We start from the raw sequence: 20,802 nt of genomic DNA on the forward strand, positions 1-20,802 counted from the left end.
TCTAGAATTCTTCCTCCCTTCCCACCTATCAACATCACCCAGAGATGCTGGCCCTGGCTGGCTCTTGGTCCAGGAGCCTTTGGGGTCAGGGGGAAGCCACCTACCTAGGACTCAAAAAATCTGCTACAGCCAAGTAGATTCTCGTCATAATATGCAGTACCCGAGAAATGACTAAAGAGATACATGGGGTCTAAAGTAGGTCCCTGTAGAACTACAGTCCACACTGGGTAAGCCCTGCTAAGGTAGCCAGAGAAAAACCTGAACTGGGGCGTACCTATTAGCCAGGTGTGGTGGTGGACACCTATAATCCCAGCTACTTAGGAGGCCAAGGCAGGAGCATCGCTTGAACCCAGGAGGCAGAGGTTGTAAATGTGAGCCGAGATCACACCACTGCACTCCAGCCTCAGTGACAAGAGAGACTCTGCCCCCCCACCCCCCGAAAAAAAAGAAAAAGAAAGAAATATAGGTAACTATCATTACACTGGGACCATTTTCAAGTCAGTATAATGTAATCAAAAAAAAAATGTTTGTGGCTACTATGCTTAGGGAGACACCCCTACCCCACTGTGAAGACGCCTCAGGCTTTCACCTTCTCAGGACCAGGGCTCTGATCATGGCAACGACAGAAACTCACCCCAGTGTTAGGGTCCAGACTCTTCCGTGAGGGCGTGGCTGACTTCTCTCCCTGCACTTGATGCTGAGGCTCTTCCTCTTCCTCCTCCTCTTCTTCTTCCTCCTCTTCCTCATCTTCCTCCTCCTCCTCTTCTGCTTCTTCTTCTTCCTCTTCTCCTTCCTCCTCATCCTCATCCTCGTCATCACTGCAGACAGAGCTGGCTGAAGCATATCCTCTCTACCCAGCAGCCCAGGTTGGCTCCAAGGCCTGGCTCCATCAGCCCAGAGACCTCACCTCAGCCAGGTGGGAGGGAGCCTAGGTGGGGTGGGAGCACCTGCTCCCAGGACAGGGGCAGGTGGATCACCAGGGAAATCCATGCTATGGACACAAAAGAATCAGACCTTGTCCCTGTCCTCAAGGAGCCCCAGGGGAGACAAAAAACAAAGACATTTGTTTTTATTTGTCATACCCAGAGCCCAGGGCTTGGCAGGAACATTCCCCAGGTTGAGATGCCAGGGCAGGGGTACCTACATCCACATGACCTCAGGAAGTTACAGGTATGAGGGAGGAAGAAGAGTAGGGGTGTCCTTGCCCCACAGGAAGGCTAGTCCATTTCCCAGGGACCATTGGACCTGTGAGGTTCAGCCCACCTCCAAGTCCCCAGTTCCCAGCCTCAGCTCAGGGCCTAGCACGGAGGAGACACAACTGAGTATCTGACCCACAAACAAGGCTGACTTGGGGATGAGAGGGGCACAGGGAGCCAGGTGCTGATGGCCCAACTGGACTTGGATCCAGAGGCAGTGGCAGCTCCCCCACCGCACCTTCGCCTCCAGGTGGACTCCCCAGGCCTTAGAATCTCTTCCTTTCTAGAGTCAGTATCTTAAGAACAATCCTGAACGCAGCCCCTTCTGGCAGCCCCCACCTCCCACTCCCATCACTGCCCAGGCCCCACCACATCAGGATGAGATCTGGCCTCAACCCTTCAGAGGCCTCCCGATTCCCCTCGCTCTAGAGGGTGGCTCTACTCAGCCCGTATGAGCTCCTCTTTTGAATGCACAACTCATTCTATCTCTTCTCCATGAGCCAGAAACCCTGACTGTCCCACCCTTATAGACCTGATGCCTAGTGTATAACCCGGCACATAATAGGAGTGCAACCAACCTTTCTGAATAAATACAAGTAGAAACAAATAAAGGGGCATGGTGGTGGTTGCCTATAATCCCAGCTACTTGGGAGGCTGAGGCAGGAGAATCGCTTGAACCTGGGAGATGGAGGTTGCAGTGAGTAGAAATCGTGCCACTGCACTCCAGCCTGGGCAACAGGGCAAGACTCTATCTCAAGGAAAAAAAAAAAGAAACAAAGGAATGGCCTAACCCTGACCTCTGGGGCCACCCACCCTAGTTCCCTACCTGAGGGACGCCAGCACTTTGGCCATATTGAAGCCGTCCAGGACCTCCTGGAGCTGCTCACAGCCTTCTTCTCCCAGGGTGTTGCCTGCTCAAGGGGAGGGAAGAGCAGTCAGCCCGGGGTGCCAGGGCCAGCCTGCCAGACCTGTGCAGAGGACTCCCCCATCCGACTACCGTTCAGGTCCAGCTTCTCCAACTCAGCTTTGTCTGCCATGGCCTCAGCAACAGCCAGGGCAGCGTCCCTCTTGATTTCACAGAATGACAAGTTCAGCTCCTGAAAATAAGAGGAAGGGTTGGAGGGAGGCAGAAACCTGGGCCAGGACACCATGTCCCACTCTAAGCCTCAGTTTCCCCAAGTGAGGATATGGCATATTCTGTCCTCCAGTGCTGTTTCCCAAGGCATAGTGGGCAGGAAGAATAACCCTGCAGCCAACGATGTGCCACACAGTGTGTGTTTACTCAACTATACCACAGTGATGCACACCACCCCCTGCCCACTTTATAAATGAAAAACCATGGCTCTGAGGGGTGTGGAGCTCACACAGCATCACAGGGCATGAAGTGGAGGAGCTGGGATATGGACGCAGGCCCACTTAGCTTCAGACCAGACCCCTGCACCCCCAGTCACCCACCACCCACAGACCCCAGGAGGACGTCAGGGTCTAGGTTGGCACCTTTAGCTTGGGCAGGCCACCACGGATGGCATCTGCAATGGCAACGGCACCCTTGGAGCGCACTAGGCAGTCCCCAAAATTGATCACCTCTACCTGCCGCAAGGTCTTCAAGGTCTGCGAGGGGGAAGTAAGGGTACAGAGAATGAGGGTGCAGGCCACACTCCAGCCCTCAGAAAGCACCATGGTGGCCCCACACAGTCACTTCCCACACCAGCCACCACACACTGTCCTCCTCCCCAAGTCGCCAGCTTTGCCGTCTTCTCCTTGTTGGCCTCTGGGTCCCCCCTTGACCTCACTCCCCATGTTACGGCCACAACTCTTCCTGAGACCAGTCCTGCCCAAGTCTCCAGGCCTTCCACACATAAGCTAATCCCTCTGCCTGAAACATCCACCTCCCACCTTCTGTCCGGAGAAAGACCACTTGTACTGTACCTTAGCCAAAATGTGATCTCTTCCAGGAAGCCTGACCTAAGTCTGATTTGAACTTCCTTCTGACGTGTTCCCAACACCTGCACACATCTCTGCTAACACATAAGCAGCCAGACTAGCCTTCTGTGGGGCCACAGGGTCCTGGCAGCCAAGTATCCACTGCGTTCAGGACCCAGCATTGTCCCCGCCAGCACCTCCCTCCCCTCCTTGAGCTAGGATCTCCTTGAAGGAGGGTCTTTGGCTCAACCCTGTGTGGCTTGCACTTGCTTGGTACAAAGCCAAGCACTAAATGGGGGCTCAAAAAACAGCTGCTGGGTCAGGCACAGTGGCATGCGCTTATAATCCCAGGCTACTCAGAAGGCTGAGGTGGGAGGATCACTTGAGCCCAGAGTTCAAGACCAGCCTGGCCATCTCAAAAAGTGGCAATAAAGAACAAAACAAACAACAGCTGCTGAACAAATCAACGAGGAAAATAGAGGTGGGAAGCAGCCCGCTCCTGTGCAGCCTGAGAACAAAACCAGCGCCAGCCGCTGGGGGCCACAGAGGCAGCTCAGGAGGAAGGCGGCATGAACACTCAGAGCTGCATGGGTTACTCGTGACCAGCAACCCTGTTCAGGGACCCATGGGTTCAACGAGCTGGACCCATGGGGCATACACCCAGGGGACAGAGCAGTCCCTGCTACACAGCCCCAGCTTTCCTGCAAAGGCAGCAGCAGCCTCTGTCTGGTGAGGCCCAACCTGGCTCTGCCACACTTGCCTCACCTCGGCCATGGCCACAGCGCCCTTCTCAGTGAAGGTGTTGTCGTTCAGGTTGATGACCCGCAGCAGAGGGTTGACAGCAAAAGCCTGGGCCAGGGCAGTGACACCAGGGTGGTTGATCCCATTCTGTGGCATGTGGACCTCCTCCAGGGTCCCAATGACCTGTGAAGAGGAGACAGAGCGTGGAGGCCCCAGTGCCAGGTAACATCCAGCAGGCCCAGGAACAGGCTGCCACCAGCACGGCAGGGGCTCATCTGTGGGATTCTGGGGCATGGCTGCATCTGACTTTCCTCAACCTCCTGAGGGAGGCCTACTACCTGGGATAGGATCCCACAAAAGAAGAGACTAGGGATCAAAGAGGTGCAGTGACTTGCCCAGGGTCACACAGCTCTAGATCCAGCAGGTTGATTTCTTGTTTTCACTCTGGGGTCCTCTGCATGGCAGGGATCCTGGTTCTGGTAGGCAGGCACTCATGGCCCTTCTTGGGATGACACAGCTCCATGTGACCTTTTTTTCTTGGGGCCCTCCTACCCTACCCACCTACACAACATAACGCCTTCGACATGCCGTGTCCTTCTCTGGGGATGGGAAGGTCTTCCCTGGCCCATGCTGCCCTATCTCATCCTGGCCTTTTGATACACATTCTCTCCATGTGGAACACTCTATCTCCTTATTTGACAGCATTTTTTCTTACTTTTTTTGAGACAGAGTCTCACTCTGTCACCCAGACTGGAGTGCGGTGGCACAAAGTCTCACTCTGTCACCCAGAATGGAGTGCGGTGGCACAAAGTCTCACTCTGTCACCCAGACTGGAGTGCGGTGGCACCATCTCAGCTCACCACAACCTCCGCCTTCCAGGTTCAAGTGATTCTCCTGCCTCAGCCTCCCGAGTAGCTGGGATTACAGGCACATGCCACCACACCTGACTAGTTTTGTATTTTTAGTAGAAATGGGGTTTCGCCATGTTGGTCAGGCTGGTCTTGAACTCCTGACCTCAGGTGACCCAGCTTCCTCAGCCTCCCAAAGTGCTGGGATTATAGGCGTGAGCCACCACGCCTAGTCAATCAGCATTTTCTTTCTTTCTTTTTTTTTTTTTTGCAACTGTATATTTCAGGAAAGCATTTTCTTGACAAGCTAACTCACCGGCATTCTATGGCTCTTGTTTCGGTCACCTTCTCCCACAGGAAGGCTTCCTCGATTCCCCCAGCCAGGGTCCAGTGCTTTTCCTCTGTGCCTCCGAAGCACCTGTTCCCTCCTCTATCACAGTGGTCCTCACCCTGCCTACATTCAAAGTGTATATTCCTGTCTGCACCCCATTGCCCCCTGAGCTTTGGAGGAGAGGGCCATGTCCGAGTCTCCACCGTGACCCAGGACTGAAGACAGACTTGGCATAACTGTGCCAAGGCACCTTCTGCTGTCCTCCAGTGCTCACTGCTGCATGGGGTAAGCAAGGGAGCGGGTGGTTCACAAATACAGAAAGACCAACTGAGGCACATTCCAGGTCAGGCCTTCTGAATATTTTCTGTGCTCTGAACCTTTCAGGCAGTCTGGTGAGACCCCTGGGCCCACTCCTCACAAAATGTTTTTTTTTTAGTTTTAAGAAAAATTATAGAGAACTACAAAGGAAATCAACTCAATTGGAACAGTTATTAAACATTTAGGAAAAAACTCCAAATGCATTCTGTAGTAATATACGAACTTCTTGTTAATGCACTAAATAACAAGGTCTAGGGGTGGGTCCACTATTACTGCAATTTTGATGTAGTGAGAAATATTTCTATATATCAGCAAAAACTTAACTTGAGATGAAATATCTATGATTTCTATTACGGACAGAGTCAAAATATTTTCTTTTCTTTTCTTTTTTTTTTTTTAATTGAGACAGAGTTTTGCTCTTGTTATCCAGGCTGGAGTGCAATGGCGCGATCTCGGCTCACTGCAACCTCCGCCTCCTGGGTTCAGGCAATTCTCCTGCCTCAGCCTCCTCAGTAGCTGGGATTACAGGCACACACCACCATGCCCAGCTAATTTTTTGTATTTTTAGTAGAGACGGGGTTTTATCATGTTGGCCGACCATGCCCGGCCAATATTTTCTTTCTATTTATTTAAAAAATTATTTGGCCGGGTGAGGTGGCTCACACCTGTAATCCCAGCACTTTGGGAGGCCGAGGTGGGTGGATCACGAGGTCAAGACATCGAAACCATCCTGGCCAACATGGTAAAACCCCGTCTCTACTAAAAATACAAAAAATTAGCCGGGTGTGATGGCACATGCCTGTAATCCCAGCTACTCGGGAGGCTGAGACAGGAGAATCGCTTGAACCCAGGAGGTGGAGGTTGTGGTGAGCCAAGAATGCACCACTGCATTCCAGCCTGGGCAACAAGAGTGAAACTCCGTCTCAAAAAAAAAAAAAAAAAAAAAATTTAGACTGGGTACAGTGGCTCATGCAGGCAATTCCAGCACTTTAGGAGGCCAAGGTGGGTGGACTGCCTGAGATCAGGAGTTTGAGACCAGCCTGGCTAACACAGTGAAACCCTGTCTCTACTAAAATACAAAAAATAGTTGGATGGGTATGGTGGCGTGTGCCTGTTGTCCCAACTAATCGAGAGGCTGAGGTGGGAGAATCACGTGAGCCTGGGAAGCTGAAGCTGCAGTGGGCTGAGACTGCACTCCAGCCTGGGCAACAAAGTGAGGCTCTGTCTCAATAAATTAAATTAAAATTTATTTTAATAAATTAAAATTTTTTTTTTAATTCAAGGGCCACATGGGCTCATGTATTATGTGGGTAGTCACAAGCCTTTCTAATGCTGTAAAATTTCTTGTCTACATTCATAATCAAAAGCCACACTATACATTTTAGCTACACTAGGGATAAATAATGATGCTATTTTTTTCTCATCCATGTTCACAGACCCCTGAATTCTATCCACAGACTGGAGGAGATTAAGAACCCCCATTCTGGCTGGGTGCAGTGGCTCATGCCTGTAATCCCAGCATTTTGGGAGGCCACGGTGGGCAGATCACAAGGTCAGGAGATTGAGGGCTGATTGAGACCATCCTGGCTAACATGATGGAACCCCGTCTCTACCAAAAATGCAAAAAATTGGCCGGGCACAGTGGCTCACGCCTGTAACCCCAACACTTTGGGAGGCTGAGGCAGGTGGATCGCTTGAGGTCGGGAGTTCAAGACCAGTTTGACCAACATGGAGAAACCCTGTATCTACTACTAAAAATACAAAATTATCCGGGCATGCTGGCACATGCCTGTAATCCCAGCTACTCAGGAGGCTGAGGCAGGAGAATCGCCTGAACCAGGGAGGTAGAGGTTATGGTGAGCCGAAATCGCACCATGCACTCCAGCCTGGGCAAGAAGAGTGAAACTCTGTCTCAAAAAAAAAAAAAAAACATACAAAAAGTTAGCTGGACATGGTGGTGGGTGCCTGTAGTCCCAGCTACTTGGAAGGCTGAGGCAGGAGAATCACTTGAGCCAGGGAAGCAGAGGTTGCAGTGAGCCGAGATTGTGCTACTGCTCTCCAGCCTGGGTGACAGAGCAAGACTCCGTCTAAGAAAAAACAACCCATTTTAAGCCCACCAGAGGACACCTTATGAAGGCTCAGCACAACCACAGCATCGCCCCCATTCCCAGTGCACAGAGGACAGCAAGCTGAGGGCAGGGAGGGATCCAAGGATGGCAACAAGGCCCCTCCAGCTCTTGAGGAGGCAGCAGGAGCTCCCCTGCAGCCAGGGGTGCAGGGAGATACGAGGCAGATCTCTGTGCTATCCACTTGGCACTGAAGTAGGCAAGGAGTGTCTACAGACAAACTCTGTGGGCAGGCAGGAGAGGGTGCCCATTCAGCCCAGTATGAGCAATGCTCCTAGGATACTGTTTGTTGAAAAAAAACATTTAAATTCAGAGAAGAGTGGCTGGGCACAGTGGCTCACACCTATAATCCCAGCACTTTGGGAAGCCCAAGCAGAAGACCACTTGAAGTCAGGAGTTCGAGACCACCTGTCCAATGTGGTAAAACCCTGTCTCTAACAAAAATACAAAAATTAGGCCAGATGCAATGTCTCATGCCTGTAATCCCAGCACTTCGGGAGGCTGAGGCAGGTGGATAATGAGGTCAGGAGATCAAGACTATCCTGGCCAACACAGTGAAACCCCAACTATACCAAAATACAAAAACCTAGCCAGGCATGGTAGCACACGCCTATAGTCCCAGCAACTTGGGAGGCTGAGGCAGGAGAATCTCTTGAACTCGGGAAGCAGAGGTTGCAGTGAGCTGAAATCATGCCACTGCAGACTAGCCTGGCGACAGAGCCACACTCCATCTAAAAAAAAAAAAAAACACAACCAAAAATTAGCCAGGTGTGGTGATGGGCGCCTGTAATTCTATAATTACAGCTACTTGGGAGGCTGAAGCAGGAGAATTGCTTGAACCTGGGAGGCAGATGTTGCAGTGAGCCAAGATTGTGCCACTACACTCCAGCAGGGGTGACACAGTGAGACTCTGTCCCAGAAAAACAAAAAAGAGAAGAGGGAGACAGACCCCAAAGTTTTCAGTTCTGTCATGGGCAAGTGTGACCTTCTTCTGGCACTCATGGTTGGAGACTCAACAATGTCCTAGGGAGCTGGGGAGAGGAGGAGGGGGGAGACGAGGAGAATGGAAGAGGAGCAGGGACAAGGTAACCCAAGAGCACTTCATCTGGCACCTAAGCCCTGTGGCTGCCCCTGCCTGTCTCCCTGTCTTAGGAAGTCTAGTAAGTTCTTTCTCTGTGCCCCACACCAGGGGCTGGGAGCACTCATCACTCATGTCACCTTGCTCCACCACTTTTTTTTTTTCCCCGAGACAGTTTTACTCTGTCGCCAGGCTGGAATGCAGTGGCGAGATCTCGGCTCACCACAACCTCTGACTCCGATTCGAGCCATTCTCCTGCCTCAGCCACCTGAGTAGCAGAGATTACGTGCCACCATGCCCAGCTAATTTTTGTATTTTTGTTTTGAGACAGAGTCTTGCTCTGTCACCCAGGCTGGAATGCAGTGGCGCAATCTTGGCTCACTGCAACCTCCACCTCCTGGGTTCAAGCAATTTTCCTGCCTCTGCCTTCCGAGTAGCTAGGACTACAGGCGCCCACCATCATGCCTGGCTAATTTTTGTATTTTTAGTAGGGGTTTCACCATGTTGGCCAGGATGGTCTTGATCTCTTGACCTTGTGATCCACCCGCCTTGGCCTCCTGAGGTATTGGGATTGCAGGCGTCAGCCACCGCGCCTGGCATCTTGCTCCACCAATTCTGGGCCTGGCAGATGACACTCCCTGGTCAGAGTGGCCTGAAGCCTCACAAGGGGCTGCTGCTGGCTCACCTTTGGGAGCAACCACACATCTTTCCAGAAATGCATGACAGGAATCCTGGCCCATTTTCGAATGGGCTAACAGGCTTGAAGAGGGCATATGACGCCTCAGGTCTCTCGGCTGAGTGCCTGCCATGGGATCCACATCCAGGACTAACAGCTTACTGTGCCGAGTGCACCTCAGGGCTGCGGGGGCAGGATGGACAGAAACCACTCACCCTAAAAGCTTCTGCCAAAGCAGTGGCGCCATCGTTCTCCAGACGGTTTCTGCCAGCTACAAAAACCTTCAGGGCCAGAGGCTTGCCTTGGGCACTGGATTTCTGGTGACACTCGGTCAGAGCTGCAGCCAGGATCTGTGGGAAAAGGCAAGGGGCCCAGGCCATGGGCAGGAGCCCTAGCAGGGCAGCCACTGCTGCTGAACTGCTCTTCCACATCCCACACATTCAGGCAAAGCACTGAAAAACAGAGACTGACTAATGGGAATCAGAGCCCATGGTCAATGAGACATAAAAGAATCACGAGCGAGTGTACCAGGAGAGAAGTGATGTTTGCAGAACACCTGATGTTTGCAGAGCACCTGCTAGGGCCTGGGCACCCTCAGTAAGGTATTTGCATACTTTCTCACTTCAACCTCAACACCAGCCTGGGAGACAGGTGGGACTGGTCATACTTTACAGATGAGGAAGCTGAGGCTCTGAGAGGTGAGTGAATCGGCCAGTCACCTGGCAAATACTCAGCAAAGCTGCACATGGTGGGTATGTTGGCCTAACTCCTGGCATGAGACTGCACACAGCTGTCCCTGAGAAACAGAAGGGCCAGCATCTGCCTGACTTCACGGTGGCTATGCTGGATCATGCACACACTCAAGGTAGAGATATCAAACTTCTGCCATAGACCAGCCTCTCAGGAAGCTACTCGGCGGCAGCAGCTGACTGCTAGGTCACCCCCATTCTCCCCGATTCCTTGGAGGCCACATGGGGAGGGCCTTAGCTCCTGCAGGAGTCCAACTTGGGTCTGGATAGTTCCCAAGCACAGGGCCACACCTCTTGCCCTGTCAACTCCTCTGGGCCCTCCTATTCTCATGGTGCATGGTGCAGAGACCGCACTAAACATATACTACCCAAGAGAAAAAGATTCCAAAGGACCAAAGGACCTACAGGCCTTGGTTAGACACTCAGAGCATCGTGTCTGAGCTCCCAAGAGGCGCAGATCAGCAAGGCCAGGACACAGAACCTAATCAAATCAGTGGTCAGGGAGGCTCAGAAAACCATCTGTCAAACTCTAGGGTTAGAGTCTGCCTGACTGTGAGGCCCTCTGGCCCTGGGGTTCAAAACTCATTCCCCAACTCATCCCACTGCAAGTATAGGACAGGCTAGACAAGCCCTGGCCAGTAGGAAAGTCCCCTGAGCCTCAGTTTCCAGGCACTGCTGGGTGGGAGAGGGGAAGTAATGGAAGGAAAACCAAAGCACTTGGCTGGAGTCTCCAGCTCTCCCAGCATATCCTACTCATTCCAGGTTGGGCTGCACCTGCTTTCTGTGCTGATGCAAACATTTTTAGATTTTTTTTTTCTTTTTGAGACGGAGTTTAGCTCTTGTTGCCCAGGCTGGAGTGCAGTGGTGCCATCTTGGCTCACCACAACCTCTGCCTTGCAGGTTCAAGCAATTCTCCTGCCTAAGCCTCCTGAGTAACTGGGACTATAGGTGCCCACCACCATGCCCAGCTAATTTTTTATTTTTAGTAGAGATGGGATTTTACCATGTTGGCCAGGCTGGTCTTAAACTCCTGACCTCAGGTGATCCACCTGCCTTGGCCTCCCAAAGTGCTGGGATTACAGGCGTGAGCCACTGCCTTGGCCCATTTTTATATCTTAACACAGGGACAGCTTATTGCCCAAGTGGACTTTGGGGAGGGCTGGCTAAGGCAGGCACAGAGCCTGCCCCTACTTACCTACACATCAGGAAGAGGGCCACAGGCACCCTCTGCAGGGTAGGCCACTCCAGCTCCCCAGCCTGGGGCTCCATGCGCCTCACAGCACCAGCTATGTGATCCACCCCACCCCACCTCTCTAAGCCTATGCTGAGTCATGTGGAAAAATGGGGATGGCACCACCCCACTTTCAGTGGGGATGGGAAAGTTAAGGTACTTCATATTCAAATAAGATGTCCCCAACTGCTGTTAGTTCCGTGTCCCCAGCCCTATCCTCCCTTTGGTCAGAAAGTGTGTGTAGGGGTTGCAGCCTGGCACTCAGTGTTCTCCAACCCTGGGTCTAAAGACACCAGGATGCAGCTGAAGAGAACAGGGCAGACCACTCTCTATGCAGGTTCTGGGAAGAAAGAAGCTCCACCCTACACTGACCAGCCCAACTTGAAGCTCTACACTGACCTTGCCTAGGGACAGTCCCCAGGCAAGGCCCTGTCCAAGAATAAAGGTGAGCTGTGACTGTTCCTTCATGAGCGGACACTCTTTTCAGGCTTCTTCCTCAACCTGTGTGCCAGGCTCTGCCAGCTGCTCTGAGGGTACAGTGAGTGTAGGGATGCTCCAAGACATGAGTTTTGCAGAGCCAGCAGGTATACGGCAGCACTCCCTCTGCATTGCCAAGCCAACCCAAGAAGTTGGGATGGTTGCTTGGCAACCCACTCTCACGGAGGCCTCTACCCTCTGGCTGTAGGCTGCGGCTTGAGGCCTTTCTCTTTTGAAAACAACAGCTGACCATCCCAGATGGTGGTGGCCAAGGGCCAGGGCACATAGGTCAGATGGATGTGGATGGAGCAGGGGACTCTACTGGGAGGGGGCCGCCATACCCACCTTGCCGCCACCAATGCCCATGCCACAGTTGTTGAGCTTGAGTTCACGCAGGGTGAAACAGGCTGAGCTCTTGAGCAGGGCTTCGAAGCCTTGCACACCGTCGGGCCCGAATGCGTTGTCACTTAAGTCCAGTTCCACCAGCTGGGCCCCAGCTGTGATGAGTCCTTCCCCTAGTGAGATCTGGGCACAGAGGAAGCTCGTGTCAGTTTCTCTTTTTTTTTTTAAGACAGAGTTTCGCTGTTGTTACCCAGACTGGAGTACAATGGCACGATCTTGGCTCACCACAACCTCCGCCTTTTGGGTTCAAGCAATTCTCCTGCCTCAGCCTCCTGAGTAGCTGGGACTACAGGCACGCACCACCATGCCCAGCTAATTTTTGTATTTTTAGTAGAGACGGGGTTTCACCTTGTTGACCAGGATGGTCTCAATCTCTTGACCTTGTGATCCACCCGCCTCGGCCTCCCAAAGTGCTGGGATTACAGGCTTGAGCCACCGTGCCCGGCCACGTGTCAGTTTCATAGATACCCAGCATGTGCTGCTTCCATGCCAGGCCCAGCTCTGCCTTCCGAGGACACCCCGGCTAATAGAGAACTGGCATAGACACGAATCATTTCGGTATTCTCAAGACTAGAAACCCTGCAAAGGCCTCCTAACAGATGGAGAGTGGGGCGTGTGTATGCATGGGGTGGCCTGGGAAAACTTCTAAGAAGCGGCATTTGAGCTTAGTCTGGAGAGAATCAGCTAGTAAACATGAAAAGATTCCAGGCAGCTGAAAAAACAGGAGCAGAGACATAAGAATGAAGCAGCAGGCTGTGAACCTGGGGGCAGCTGTGGAAGGGCTCTAGAAGAGGCCATGGCGTGGGCTTTGGATGGAAGGGAAGTGAAGGGTCAGATCAGGCAATAGTCTTGAATGCCAGGCCAAGGACTATGAACCTCAGCCTGAGAGCACTAGGTTTTGAAGTGGCTGAGGGATGTGGAAGAAACATCCCCGGACCTGAGGAGAGCACATGGACAGGTGGGGGGCTGGAGTGCCCACCCAGGAGTGTGAGGCAGTGACACTGGCAACAGAGAGGGGACCTGCTGGCCAGTGTGACAAGTGCAGGAGAGGAGAGGAGCTGCCTGTTCATGGAGCAGGGGACATGCAGAAGCTGGTGGTTCTCTAGATTGCAGGAAGAGGGAGGGAGGAACCACAAATGCCTCCAGGATTTCTTTTTTTTTTCTTTTGCTATTAATCATGCCATATGATTTTTAATTATGCATAAACATCTAACATATCACCCAGGGACCATTACACCCACTGCTCTGTTTGGCTGCCAGTCTTTTGTCTCTCTCTTCAGCAATGGTGAGGCGGATACCCTTTCCTCGGGGAAGAGAAATCCATGGTTTGTTGCCCTTGCCAATAACAAAAATATTGGAAAGTCCAGTGGCAAAGCTGTTGCCATTGGCATCTTTCACATGAACCACATCGAAAGATCCAGAGTGCCTCTCTCTGTTCGTAATCACACCAATTCTTCCCAGGTTAGCACCCCCAGTCACCATACACAGGTTACCAGTGTCAAACTCGATGAAATCAGTAATCTTGCCAGTCTCCAAATCAATCTGAATGGTATCATTCACCTTGATGCGGGGATCAGGATAGCGGATGGTGCGAACATCATGAGTCACCAGATGAGGGATTCCTTTTGTGCCCACAAAGATTTTTCGTACTTAGCACAATTTGTACTTGGCCTCCTCAGGTGTAATACGATGTACAGCAAAGCGACCCTTGGTGTCATAGATCAGATGGAAATTCTCTCCTGTCTTGTCAATGCTGATGACATCCATGAAATCAGCAGGGTAGGTTATATCAGTTCGGACTTTGCCATCAATTTTAATGAACTGCTGCATGCAAATCTTCTTTACTTCATCTCCTGTCAGGGCATACTTAAGTCTGTTCCTTAGGAAAATGATGAGGGGGAGACACTCTCACAACTTGTGAGGACTGGTGGATGGACGAGGAGCAAACACACCGGTCAATTTATCCAGCATCCAGTGCTTTGGAGCTGCCACCCGCTTCAGATGCTTCTTGGGACCATGAGCCATGGCTGCGTTAGGCAAGGAAAGAGCCTCCAGGGTTTCTGATGGTGACTGGCAGATGGAGGTGGCCATCTCCAAGCCATGGCCAGGGACCAGCTTTGGCAGGCGGATTCGGAGCTCTCCTGGAAACCTCGTGGGCTGGGGAGAGCTACACTCCCTCACCCCCCAGGAGAAATGGTCAGAGGAGAGGAGGCCCTGCCAGAGACTTGGGGCAGAAAGGGGGCTGGGCAGGTGGTCCATGGAGGCAGGAATGAGGAAAGGAGGCTCTCTGCCCTTGCCCTGGCCACAGGCATGGCAGCTGAGGCAGTTTCTACTGTCCTCCCACCACTCAGCAAGCAAAAGGCAGCGTGTCCGCTGGTTGCCTGGCCCACAGAAGGCCTAGCCCCTGGCCATCTGGCCCCAACTGACCTCCAGCCCTGAAGAGGCAAGCTGCTCAAATACCCTGTGCCTACTCCACTTCATGCCATCTTCGGACCCCAAATTCTTTTATCCCCCTCTTAAGATTTGTTTTTATCACTGGGAACATAGAGGTAAGAATACTTTCCTTCCTCATTCCTGTAGGGTCAAGTAAAAGAAAACAAAAACCAAACAGACACCTTCTGAAAGCTCAGGAAAATTAAATGCTAAAATTTAGGCAAAACCTGCACAACGAGAATTCCACAGTGAGTATGCAAAATAGTTTCTTCACCATCTTTTCTGACTTGAAATTCCTTTTTTTTTTTGAGACAGAGTCTTTCTCTCACCTAGGCTGGAGTGCAGTGGCATGATCTCAGCTGACTGCAACCTCTGCCTCTCAGGTTCGAGTGATTCTTCTGCCTCAGCCTCCCGAGTAGATGGGATTACAGGCATCCACCATCATGTCCGGCTAATTTTTGTACTTTTGTAGAGACCGAGTTTCACCATGTTGGCCAGGCTGGTCTTGGAGTCCTGACCTCAGGTGATCTGCCTGCCTCGGCCTCCCAAAGTGCTAGGATTACAGGCGTGCATGGCCAACATGCCTGGCCTGACTTAAAATTCTTTAACATACAATCACTAAAATGAATTTGCTTTTTCCTTGAGACAGAGTCTCACTCTGGCACCCAGGTTGGAGTGCAGTGGATGGTCCTGGCTCACTGCAACCTCCACCTCCTGTGTTTAAGCAATTCTCCTGCCTCAGCCTCCCAAGTAGCTGGGACTATAGGTGCCCACCACCATGCCCAGCTAATTTTTGTATTTTTAGTAGAGATGGGATTTTACCATGTTGGCCAGGCTGGTCGCAAACTCCTGACCTCGGGTGATCCACCTGCCTCAGCCTCCTAAAGTTCTGGGATTAAAGGTGTGAGCCACCTCGCCCACCCAGAAATGAATTTTCTTAACCTACATTCCAAATCCTGGCCTCACAAACCAGGCGCAGTGGCACACCTATAATCCCAGCTGCTTGGGAGGACCATTTGAGCCCAGGAGCTCAAGACCATCCTGGCCAGCATAGTGAGACCCTGTCTTTAAAAATAAAACAAAAGGGCCAGGTGCAGTGGCTCACGCCTGTAATCCCAGCACTTTGGGAGGCTGAGTCAGGTGGATCACTTGAAGTCAGGAGTTCGAGACCAGCCTAGCCAACATTGGCAAAACCCCATCTCTACTAAAAATACAAAATTAGCCAGGTGTGGTAGTGAATGCCTATAATCCCAACTACTCAGGAGGCTGAGGCAGGAGAATCACTTGAACCTGGAAGGTTGAGGTTGTAGTGAGCTGAGACTGCACTCCAGCCTCGGCCACAGAGTGAGACTCTGCCTCAAAAATAAATAAATAAAATAAAAGGAGGCCAGGAGCGACCAGGCTGAGGGGCTTAGTAACATCAGCGTGCATACTCATCACTGACCAGAAACCTGCACCCCCATGGCCTGCCATGTGCAGCCTCCTGCTAGGAGGACACACTGAGAGGCTGCTGACAGCCAGACCTGCCTTCTTCCCTTGGCCAGGGAAGCCTTCCTGTGTTCTGTGAGGCCCCTTTCTATTTCCTTACACACACACACACACACACACACACACACACACACACACACACACAGCTCCGGGAAGACTGGGAACTTGATGCAAGCCGGTCTGAGCCCGGGAGTGAAGAAATGGGAAGCCAGCCATGATGGGCGCAAACCAAAGCTGAGAGTGGCATGGAGAAAGGGAGAAGCCAGAGAAAGACTGGGACAGGCTTGTGGGCTATGTGCAGAGAAGTCATGAAGGAGCAGGACTGTGAGGTGCAGGGAGAGGTACCAGGAAAGCTGAGGCAACCGTGTTGGGGTGAAATCCACAGTGAGCCAAACCTCACAGCTCAGGAGGACCCAGGAGTGTGTGGTCTCAGCTCTCCTGCCTCCCTGGAGTCCCCGCCCTTGGGCTTCCTCCCCTGCCAGCTCCTGTGTTCCCACCTGCCCCTCCTGTCAGGATACAGGCTGCATGCTGGGCTGGCTGGGCTTCCATTTCAGCAGCTCAATCACCCAATCACCCAAAGGCTCCTATCTTAGATTCCAGAAAGAATAAGGTGTGAGAAAAGCCCTGGGAATTGCCAAAGAGGGCCCTGTGCCTGGAAGGGAAGCACAGCCTGTTCGCTTACCAGGGCTGGCGGGATCTCAGACCGAAGCCTCCCTGTGAACATGTCACTCCAGTGGCAGCGCTGTGGCAGAAAGAAGAGAAGAGTTAGCGGGAGAGAGACCCCTGGAGGCCTACAGTGAAGCCTCATCCTGATGGATCTGAACCACCCGAGCATCACAAGACTTAATTTGAGCTTCATTTGTGAAAAGTGGGACCTATTCTGGCTGAAGCTGGTGGTACCTGTCTTCAAGCCAAGAGGCCTCCAAGGTTTATATGAGGCTCAGAAGTGTCAGAAATTGCACTGGAACCGAACCATTTTCTGAGTAAAAATAAAAAAGGAAAAACAAAAACAGAAGTGTCAGGAAAATCCCTGACTTGTACAGCCCTGTAGGTGGATGTGTGACATGGTTATGGATGACAGAGAAACATGAACGTAAACAACACAGAATTCAATGTTGAGGGCTGGTGGCTCACGCCTGTAATCCCAGCACTTTGGGAGGCCGAGGCGGGCAGATCACTTGAGGTCAGGAGTTCCAGATCAGCCTGGCCAACATGGCAAAACCCCAGCTCTACTAAAAATACAAAAATTGGCCAAATGTGGTGGCATACATCTGTAATTCCAGTTACTGGGGAGGCTGAGGCAGGAGAAGCGCTTGAACCTGGGGAGGCAGAGGTTGCAATGAGCCAAGGTTGTACCACTACACTCCAGCCTGGGTGAGAGTAAGACTCTGTCTCAAAAAAAAAAAAAAAAAAACAAATAGAATTCAGTGTTGAGGAAGTAACTTTTTTTCAAGTGTCTTTTCAACCCTTCAGACATCTCTGAAGTTGGCCTTGGCATGAGGCTGCTGGGTCTTGCCCACCTCTCTACTCCTTTACTTTTTAACAAAGGGAGAGCAGGCCTCAGGCTCAGAGATGTTAAACAGCCAACAGCGTCAAATAATAATTCAGTAACACTATCTTCTTTCTTTTATTTTAAGGAATGCCAGCTTTCCATTCATAGAAGTACTTTGAAAGTACATGAAAGTTAGCTGTGTTTTCTGTTTGTTTGTTTTTTTTTTTAAGAGATGTTTTCTCACTCTGTCGCCTAGGCTGGACTCCAGTGGCACAATCATAGCTCACTGTAACCTTGAACTCCTGGCCTCAACCGATCCACCCACCTTAGCCTCCAGAGTACCTGCAATTACAGGCATGTGACACCACTCCCAGTATGATTTAAAGAAAGTATTAGGCAATTAGGCCAGGGGCAGTAGCTCATACCTGTAATTCCAGCACTCTGGGAGGCCAAGGCAGGCAGATCACCTGAGGTCGGGAGTTCAAGACCAGCCTGACCAACATGGAGAAACCCCGTCTCTACTAAAAATATAAAAAATTGGCCAGGTGTGATGGCACATGCCAGTAATCCCAGCTACTCAGGAGGCTGAGACAGGAGAATCGCTTGAACTTGGGAGGTGGAGGTTGCAGTGATCACACCATTGCACTCCAGCCTGGGCAACAACAACAAAAAAACTCCATCTCAAAAAAAAAAAAAAAAAAAAGAAAGAATTAAGCAATTCATGAAGATAGTAGATTTGTAGTTACCAGAGGCCTGGAAGGTCAGAGGGAAGGGAGGCTAAAAAAAGGTTAATTAATGGAGACAAGGATAAAGTTAGAAGAAATAAGACCTGGTGTTCGGCCAGGCACAGTGGCTCACACACGTAACCCTAGCATTTTGGGAGGCCAAGCCGGGTACATCACCAGAGGTCAAGAGTTTGAGACCAACCTGGCCAACGTGAAATCCCATCCATATTAAAAGTAACAAAAATTAGCTGGGTGTGGTGATGGGTGCCTGTAATCCCAGTGATTTGGGAGGCTGAGCCAGGAGAATCACTTGAACCCAGGAGGCAGAGGTTGCAGTGAGCCAAGATTGCCTTTGCACTCCAGCCTGGGCAAAAAAAAAAAAAAAAAAGACCTAGTGTTCAATAGATCAATGGGGTAACTACTGTTTAACGTTAATCTATTATACATTTCAAAATAGCTACAAGAGGCTGGGCACAGTGGCTCATACCTGTAATCCCAACACTTTGGGAGGCAGAGACAGGTAGATCCCTAAGGTCAGGAGTTCAAGTAGCCTGGCCAACATGGCGAAACCTGGTCTCTACTAAAAGCATAAAATTAGCCGGGCGTGGTGGAATGCGCCTGTAGTAGTACCAGCTATTCAAGATGCTGAGGCATGAGAATCACTGGAACCCAGGAGGCAGAGGTTGTGCTGAGCCCAAATTGTGCCACTGCACCCCAGCCTGGGCGACACTGCAAGACTCTGTCTCAAAAAACAAAACAAAACAAACAAAAAAACCCTACAACCTAGCTGGAAGAGAGTAATTGGAATGTTCCTAAGATAAATATTAAAGATAAATATTTAAGGTAATGGATACCTCAATTATCCTTATTTTGTTTTTTTAAATTATTTATTTTCGAAATGGAGTCACGCTCTGTTGCGCCCAGGCTGGAGTGCAGTGGTGCGATCTCAGCTCACTGCAACCTCCACCTCCCGGGTTCAAGTGATTCTCCTGCCTCGCTCTCCCAAGCAGCTGGGATAACAGGCGCCCGCCACTATGCCAGGCTAATTTTTTCTATTTTTAGTAGACACGAGGTTTCACTATATTGACCAGGCTTGTCTCGAACTCTCAACCTCAGGTTATCTGTCCACCCTATCCTCCCAAAGTGCTGGGATTACAGTCATGAGCCACTGTGCCCAGTCTGTCTTCCTTCCCTATTTATTTATTTATTTATTTGAGATGGAGTTTCATTCTTGTCACCCAGGCAGGAGTGCAATGACCATAATCTTAGCTCCCTGCAACCTCTACCTCCTGGGTTCAAGAAATTCTCCTCTCTCAGTCTCTTGAGTAGCTGGGACTGCAGGCAACCACCACCACACCCGGCTAATTTTTGTAATTTTTTAGTAGAGACGGGGTTTCATTATATTGGCCAGGCTGGTCTCAAACTCTTGACCTCAGGTGATCCACCTGCCTTGGCCTCCCAAAGTGCTGAGATTATGAGCATGAGCCACTGTGCCTGGGCCTTCCTTATTTTATTTTGAGACAGGGTCTCACTCTGTTGCCCAGCCAGAGCATAGCGGTGCAAACACAGCTCACTGCAGCCTCAACTTCCCAGGCTCAAGCCATCCTCCCATCTCAACCCTCCAAGTAGCTCGGACTACAGGTATGCACCACCGCACCCAGCTAATTTTTGTATCTTTTGTAGAGTTGGGGATCTCCCTATGTTGTCCAGGCTGAGGTCTCAAACTCCTGGGATCAAGTGATCCCCTCCCACCTTACAGACTCTGAGGAAGGAAGAAGGGCTCTACTGCAAGAGCCCAACCTCAGAGCTCCACGCAGGGCAAGGCCACATAAGGCAAACAAAGTGGTGCTGTTAGGGCTTGAACCCACGTGCACAACTGTGGCCTTCAGGCCCATGGCTTCTCCATTCCTGTTCTTCACAGGCCTCAGGGAAAGCTGACTTCTGAGTTCTTTGGTTGGAAAATATCCCAGCTTATGCTCAGGAAAAGTACAGGCCCCAGGCAGAAGAGAGGAACAATCACTGTCTTGATGGTTAACCTGACCATGACCTTCCTAAGGAAACAAACATGCATTTCCACTTTGTAAACTAGCGTGCAGGCCCTTCTGGGGCAAATCCTCTCATGGCTCCCAGCCCCGTATTCCTCCTCCTACAGAAAGTGGTGCCACAGAAAGAACACTGGACTCAGGAATGTGACATGTGGCTTGGCCACATCCCCGCTATTTTTTTTTTCTTTTTAGAGAAAGGGTCTTGCTCTGCCACTGAGGCTGGAGTGTAGTGGTGCAATCTTAATTCACTGCAACAACTGCCTTCCAGGCTCAACCGATTCTCCCATTTCAGCCTCCGGAGTAGCTGGGACCATAGGTGCATACCACCATGCCAAGCTAATTTTTATACTTTTTGTCAAGATGGGGTTTCACCATGTTGTCCAAGCTGGTCTCAAACTCCTAGGCTCCAGCGATCTGCCGGCCTTGGCCTCGCAAAGTGCTGAAATTACAGCTGTGAGCCATCATGCCTGGTTGATCCTGGCTATTTAATGACCCCCTCTGAACCGCAGTTCCCTTGACTTAT

At 51.1% G+C, this 20,802-nt stretch overlaps 1 protein-coding gene and 1 pseudogene across 6 annotated transcripts in view; both read right to left on the bottom strand.

The window, feature by feature from the left end:
* Positions 1-20,802, bottom strand: part of RANGAP1 (Ran GTPase activating protein 1) — a 42,540-nt gene that overhangs the window by 8,320 nt on the left and 13,418 nt on the right. For 2 of the 6 annotated variants that reach the window (XM_008979576.5, XM_035266690.3), the window contains exons 4-11: positions 16,700-16,759; positions 12,040-12,219; positions 9,453-9,587; positions 3,885-4,043; positions 2,694-2,807; positions 2,194-2,293; positions 2,023-2,107; positions 635-818 (exon numbers count right to left, since the gene is read on the bottom strand). In XM_008979576.5, coding sequence (XP_008977824.3) covers positions 635-818; positions 2,023-2,107; positions 2,194-2,293; positions 2,694-2,807; positions 3,885-4,043; positions 9,453-9,587; positions 12,040-12,219; positions 16,700-16,759 — 1,017 coding nt within the window. The remainder of the gene's footprint in view (positions 1-634; positions 819-2,022; positions 2,108-2,193; positions 2,294-2,693; positions 2,808-3,884; positions 4,044-9,452; positions 9,588-12,039; positions 12,220-16,699; positions 16,760-20,802) is intronic. The other 4 variants (XM_078334994.1, XM_054239290.2, XM_078334990.1 and 1 more) reach the window with 2 other exon arrangements.
* LOC103787582 (small ribosomal subunit protein eS4, X isoform-like) lies at positions 13,245-14,490 on the bottom strand (annotated as a pseudogene).

This window comes from Callithrix jacchus, chromosome 1 (assembly GCF_049354715.1).
Source record: "Callithrix jacchus isolate 240 chromosome 1, calJac240_pri, whole genome shotgun sequence".
Taxonomy (NCBI): domain Eukaryota; kingdom Metazoa; phylum Chordata; class Mammalia; order Primates; family Cebidae; genus Callithrix; species Callithrix jacchus.